General features: G+C 36.9%; 1 protein-coding gene across 1 annotated transcript; it reads left to right on the top strand.

The window, feature by feature from the left end:
- Positions 1-219: 219 nt before the first annotated feature.
- On the top strand, positions 220-3,165 carry LOC123317178. Its single transcript, XM_044903568.1, has 2 exons — positions 220-2,166; positions 2,254-3,165. Exons 1-2 carry the CDS (start codon positions 400-402, stop codon positions 2,917-2,919), a joined length of 2,433 nt encoding a protein of 810 aa, XP_044759503.1. The 5' UTR covers positions 220-399; the 3' UTR covers positions 2,920-3,165.
- The last annotated feature ends 2,838 nt before the right edge of the window (positions 3,166-6,003 follow it).

Here is a 6,003-nt window from a genome sequence, read left to right as displayed (position 1 = left end):
TGTCAGACCTAAATTCTGTGCCCTCATAAACCTAACCATATCTTTTGTCAAAACACCTCGATTGATGATTTGCGAAAGTTTACACCTGATATGTCTTTTACTGATGAATATTACGAACTGTTTGTACTGTCACGGCTGCTGACTCTTGAATATTGGTTGGTACATCATCCTTCATATCGAAGGGATCTCTGTATTTCGGTAGGTTTTAAACGTGTTCGATGTAACCATGTGTCTTAACTGTTTTGTGATTTTAGAGTCCTGAAGAAGACCCGCATTGTGGTCGAAACGTTGACTTTATGAAATAAAGAAGAGTGATCTAATACATACTAATCAATCCCCATACCCCTTAAACTTTTCCATATAAAATTCTGGGAGTTACCATTCCATTGATGTTCAAGCATGGGGTTCTATGCAGAAGTACAGCAAACCTATGGTAGAGAGACAGCTAATAACTTGAAATCCTGGTCATCATACAATTTGAAGCTTGCCTCGTACAGGAATCGAAGAGTGTTTCTGTTAGAATGCAAAAGACTTGGATTGATGCCCAAGCATCTATCCAGCAATATGAATTATTTGTTTGGTTCAGCGGCTGATGCAGTGTCGTCGAGACAGGTGCAGACTATGAGGGACAGATCCCTGCGCCTGGCTCTTCAGTTCGAGATTAAAGTGACGGTCGCCAGGATTGGAAGAATGGAGAATGAGATGTCCAGATTGTGGCAGATTCTGGAGGATTTTCTCCCATCTGAAGTACTCAGCCGATATGGTTTGTGCCAGTCCAGAAGATATCGTAAACGGTTTGCTGTCATCAGGGAGAGAAATCTGAGGAAGGTGAGAGCTCTGTCAGAGGAACAATTGAAGAGGGTGAAACCACAACAAAGGTGGGTAAAAAACATAAGCTCCACTATCCTACCCGATAGAGTCCTAAACTTCTTAGCGCTGGGACCTAAATTTTCTATAGATGTCCCAAAAGGTGAAATCTCGATGTCCAGGCTACTGGCAGATATTGAGAACATCATCAACCTCAACGGTACGTTGTCAGATGAAGGAAAGAATATTAAACGCTTCCAAGCGAGCAACATCGTCACGAACTATATGAAGAAGAATAAAAGAACTTCAAATAACATATATCAAAGAGAATTTTATTATTGCAGGAATTATCTGAAAGAGCATCCAGAAATTCTTGTGACTCAGTCAGACAAGGGAAACATAACAGTAATAATGGATAGAGCCCAATACATTGAACTGTCAAACACAATCTTGCATGACGAACGCTATTACAAAACATTGGCAAGAGATCCCACTACAACCATACAAAATAAATGTAACGCTTTGATCAGAGAATTGGTGAATGAGGGTCATTTAACACAATCACAGGGCAAACGCCTATATTTTTATAATGCAGTTCCTGCCAAATTCTACGGTTTACCTAAAGTCCATAAACCGACGCTTTCTTTAAGACCGATTATATCATCGATCAATACCCCTACCTCTAAGCTTTCAACATATATATCTGACATCTTGACAAGATACCTGTCAACCACAAGAGGCAGGTATTACGTCCGTGATACATTTTCTTTTGCTGAGTCTGTCAGCGACCTACAATTACCTAATGACTACGTTCTCATTAGCTTGGACGTCGTATCCTTATTCAGCAACATCCCAGTACAACTGGCAGTTTCTGCAATTGAGAAGAGGTGGGACGAAATAAAACTCCATACCTCTATACCTAAGGACCGATTCATTGCAATTGTCAGATTCCTTTTCTCCTCCTGCTACTTCGTTTTTGGTGGCGATTTTTACATGCAAATACTTGGCTCTCCTATGGGGTCTGATCTCAGTCAACCCATTGCTGAGATAATCATGGATTTTCTCTTGGATTGCATTCTCGCAGGCATCCCCTTTGAAATCCCCCTAATAAAAAGATTTGTAGATGACCTCTTATGCGCAGTACCTAAGGATCAAGTAGCCTACACCCTTGAAAGGTTTAATGAACAGCACCAGTCCATCCAATTTACACTTGAAGAAGAAACTAATGGAGGTGTTCCATTCTTGGACACAATGGTTATGAGAACCCCAGAAAATAGAATAATTTTGGATTGGTACAGAAAACCAACTTCATCGGGAAGATACCTCAACTATTTCTCAAACCATTCCCACAGACAAAAAGTAAATACGATATTGGGCTTGAAGGATCGCATATTGAGAGTTACCCACCCCACCCTGAAAGAAAAAAATCTGAAAATGCTGTTTCAGTTAATGGTAGAGAACGGTTACCCCAAGGGCTTGTTAGCAAGGTTGATCTTCAACACTGCTCTCACTCCAAGACCACAGAGCATGGGTGACAACCCACACACTGTTGACAACCCAGCATCGCTCACTTTCGCCACCATCCCATTGATCAACAACATGAGCTACGATTTGATCAACCTCTTGAAGACCAGCACCCTAAGGATAGTACCAAAAAACGAATTCAAGATCGAAAAATTGTTTAGCCGTAAGAAGGACAGATTGGACGTTGGAAACACGATGGGCGTAGTATATAGTATACCCTGTTCCGAGTGCATGGAAGTATACATAGGACAAACATCCCAACAGCTAAAAAGAAGGATCGCCCAGCATAGGAGCGATATAAAAAATCCTAATAAAGCGTGCGCCCTAGCTGACCACACTAGAAATAAAAACCACCTCATGGATTACCAATCTGCGAAGGTCCTGGAGAGTGAGACGAATGGGGATAAGAGAAGGTTCATGGAGATGTACCATATTAAACGCCAGGAAAATTCTATGAATTACAGGAGGGACGTGAATAATATTAGCAATGTTTATTCATATTTAATTCATTTAGATCAACTCAGTGAGAGTGAGTTGAGAGGGACACAGAACATGATGGACTCTATTGCGGTGAGTGAGATCACGTGACGCTTCCACCATTTCCTGTGTTATTAGACTGAATGTGCTTGATGACTTCTTGTGCCTCATAGAGTACAATTATGCGGTAGTGATTCAGTGAGAGTGAATTGCTGAGACCAAATGTCATTATGCGATGATAATTCGGTGACAGCGAATTGCCAAGACCAGATGACTTTACAACGGACTCTATGATTTAAGTTGTGGTCGATATGTCAGACCTAAATTCTGTGCCCTCATAAACCTAACCATATCTTTTGTCAAAACACCTCGATTGATGATTTGCGAAAGTTTACACCTGATATGTCTTTTACTGATGAATATTACGAACTGTTTGTACTGTCACGGCTGCTGACTCTTGAATATTGGTTGGTACATCATCCTTCATATCGAAGGGATCTCTGTATTTCGGTAGGTTTTAAACGTGTTCGATGTAACCATGTGTCTTAACTGTTTTGTGATTTTAGAGTCCTGAAGAAGACCCGCATTGTGGTCGAAACGTTGACTTTATGAAATAAAGAAGAGTGATCTAATACATACTAATCAATCCCCATACCCCTTAAACTTTTCCATATAAAATTCTGGGAGTTACCATTCCATTGATATATATATATATATATATATATATATATATATATATATATATATATATATATATATATATATATATATATATATATATATATATATATATATATATATATATATATATATATATATATATATATATATATATATATATATATATATATATATATGAACCCGTAGTTCGTTGTTACCTCCGTTAAGTTCATTGGGCGACCTGACCTCCAGGTGAAGGAGTTTTTTAATTGGAATAATTTTTGCTTATATATGTAAAGGGGAAGGTAAATAACAGGGGTACCTAAAGAGGGGAAAAGTTGCCCGGTTGTTCAGTTCAGGATAAGGCCGAGATTTAAGATGATCCTAGATTAACCTGACAGAACTGAACTGAAGTGTCAAAATCAATTTAGGATAAACTTTAATCCCGAACTGAACAACTGGGCCTATTCATGTAGAGTTTCGGATTTTGCGAGAATCTACTGCTTTTTCTTCAAAACAACAACTGCGCTGAAGGAAATGTGATTGACTGTTATCTATATCATTTACATCATTATTTGCCGAACTTCAAAGTTCTGAATGAATTAAAATCTAAACTTGAAAATATACGAGATAATTTTCGCAAGAATTTCAATGAAATCTGAAAATTTTCATCATTCTGGAGCATTCTGGACATCAATAATTCTCGAATCATCCATGGAATAAATTCAATTTTATCCAATATAACACGCAAAACGAAATGTTATTCGAACTCGGCATCTTGAGCAATTCGTTCCTAAAAAGCCCGAATCAGGTAGAAAATTTTGAACCCTTCATATCAGCGTTAACACGTGTTTTGCAGTAAACAGATGCCGATTTCGTTTTCAACGTCCATGTAACTAGGGTCGGCGTTGGGTGAAAGGATGAACGGTTCTTACAACAAGAAGAATTTGAATTTTCATATGACGGTGAGGGCATTTGTTTTAAAATTTTCAGAGTACAAGAAGTATACAGGGTGTTTCACGAGTAAACAGACAAATGAAAACCGTGAAAAGAGGGCATTGAGCTGAGTTCAGAATCATACCATATACAGGGTGTTCCAAAACTAGTGAATCAAACGTTACACCACGTTAGAGTAAACCAAATATCATCGAATGACACAAACATTAGTTCGACGAAAATGTACCGTTTCCAAAATAATCAGAATTTTATTAAAATACATAAAGTTGCCGATTTTCGAACTATTTTTCTTAATAACAGGGCCAGTTTGTGAAAAAGGATATCGATTTTAAATTATATTGAAATAATATTATTGTTTCATCTCCCCTAATTGAAATTATTTTAAGTAGTTAATCGATAACCATAACCTAAGTAAATGTAAATTAAAACAATTGTTTTTTCTACATGATTTTTAATACTCAGAATAAACAGGGGTGATAATATGGGAGAAAAACGCTATCCTCAATAACAAATTGGCCTTGTGACTGAAAAAATAGTTCGAAAATCGGCAACTTTAGGTTAGGTTTTTTTAGAAACGGTACATTTTCGCTCAACTAATGTTGGTGTCATTCGATAGTATTTGATCTAGTCTATCGTGGTGTGACGTTTGATTCAATAGTTTTGGGGCACCCTATATATAGGTTTCTTCGAGGTTTTTTGAAATTTCTCAAATTTCCGTTTGGCTATAACTCCTGAAATTCTGATCAAGTCGACTGAAAATTTATATTTAGCCTTGAGTTGTTAATTTCATTGAAACAGAGCATTAAAATTCGACAAAAATCGGGACCGGGCTCAGTGAGGCTTTACTTAACTTCAAACTCATAAAAACACCATGTATGTAGTTTTTTAATCATAATTTCAACTTTTTTATTTGCATTATTATTGTCTCAAAATGAATTGATTTTTGGGTTGCCCCACCTGTTGATCATGTTCTAGAAATAATTGTTCTGGTCAGACGCCTCTAAGGAATAGAGCACATCATGAAAATGTATTTAGAAATCCATAATTGATTTTTTTTCAAAGAATATTCTGTTGAATGTGTTCAACAATTATACCATATTCGGTCTTCAAAATACTCTTTCACAAGGATAAAATGTTTCAAAATTGATAATATCCAAATATGGGTGGAAAAACTACGCTATCTTGAAACTAAAATTTAAAACTTGATATTCAGAATGAATCTTTTTTTCTATGGACAACTAGTTGTGTGAATAAAAACAAAGAAAGAAATGCGGGGTGTCAGATCTGGAGATCTAGCAGTCCAATATTGGGGTCCTACCCTTCTAATAAAATGACCTGAAATACTGATAAATACTTTTGCTGGTGCATGAATATCATCAATGTTTCAATAACAAATTGTAATAAGACCAGAACAATCCATAGATTTCCATAGATCCAATAATGACTATAACGGAATCAGTGAAGAATTCGAAAGTGCATTTATCATACTTATCCGAAGTGCCAATCATTACCTTCACTAAAAGACCAAATGAGGTGAAAACCAGTTCGGAAAATTACTTCAGTTCCACGTTGTCCATA

The sequence above is a fragment of the Coccinella septempunctata genome, chromosome 7, assembly GCF_907165205.1.
Source record: "Coccinella septempunctata chromosome 7, icCocSept1.1, whole genome shotgun sequence".
Lineage (NCBI taxonomy): Eukaryota > Metazoa > Arthropoda > Insecta > Coleoptera > Coccinellidae > Coccinella > Coccinella septempunctata.
Note: the sequence above shows the minus strand (reverse complement) of the source record. Positions and strands in the feature narration are given on the sequence as shown.

Coding starts and splice junctions, on each gene's coding strand:
- LOC123317178 (XM_044903568.1), top strand. CDS start 400: ATGGGGTTCTATGCAGAAGTACAGCAAACCTATGGTAGAGAGACAGCT. Junction 2,167..2,253: donor ACCATTCCCACAGACAAAAA/GTAAATACGATA, acceptor ATGCTGTTTCAG/TTAATGGTAGAGAACGGTTA.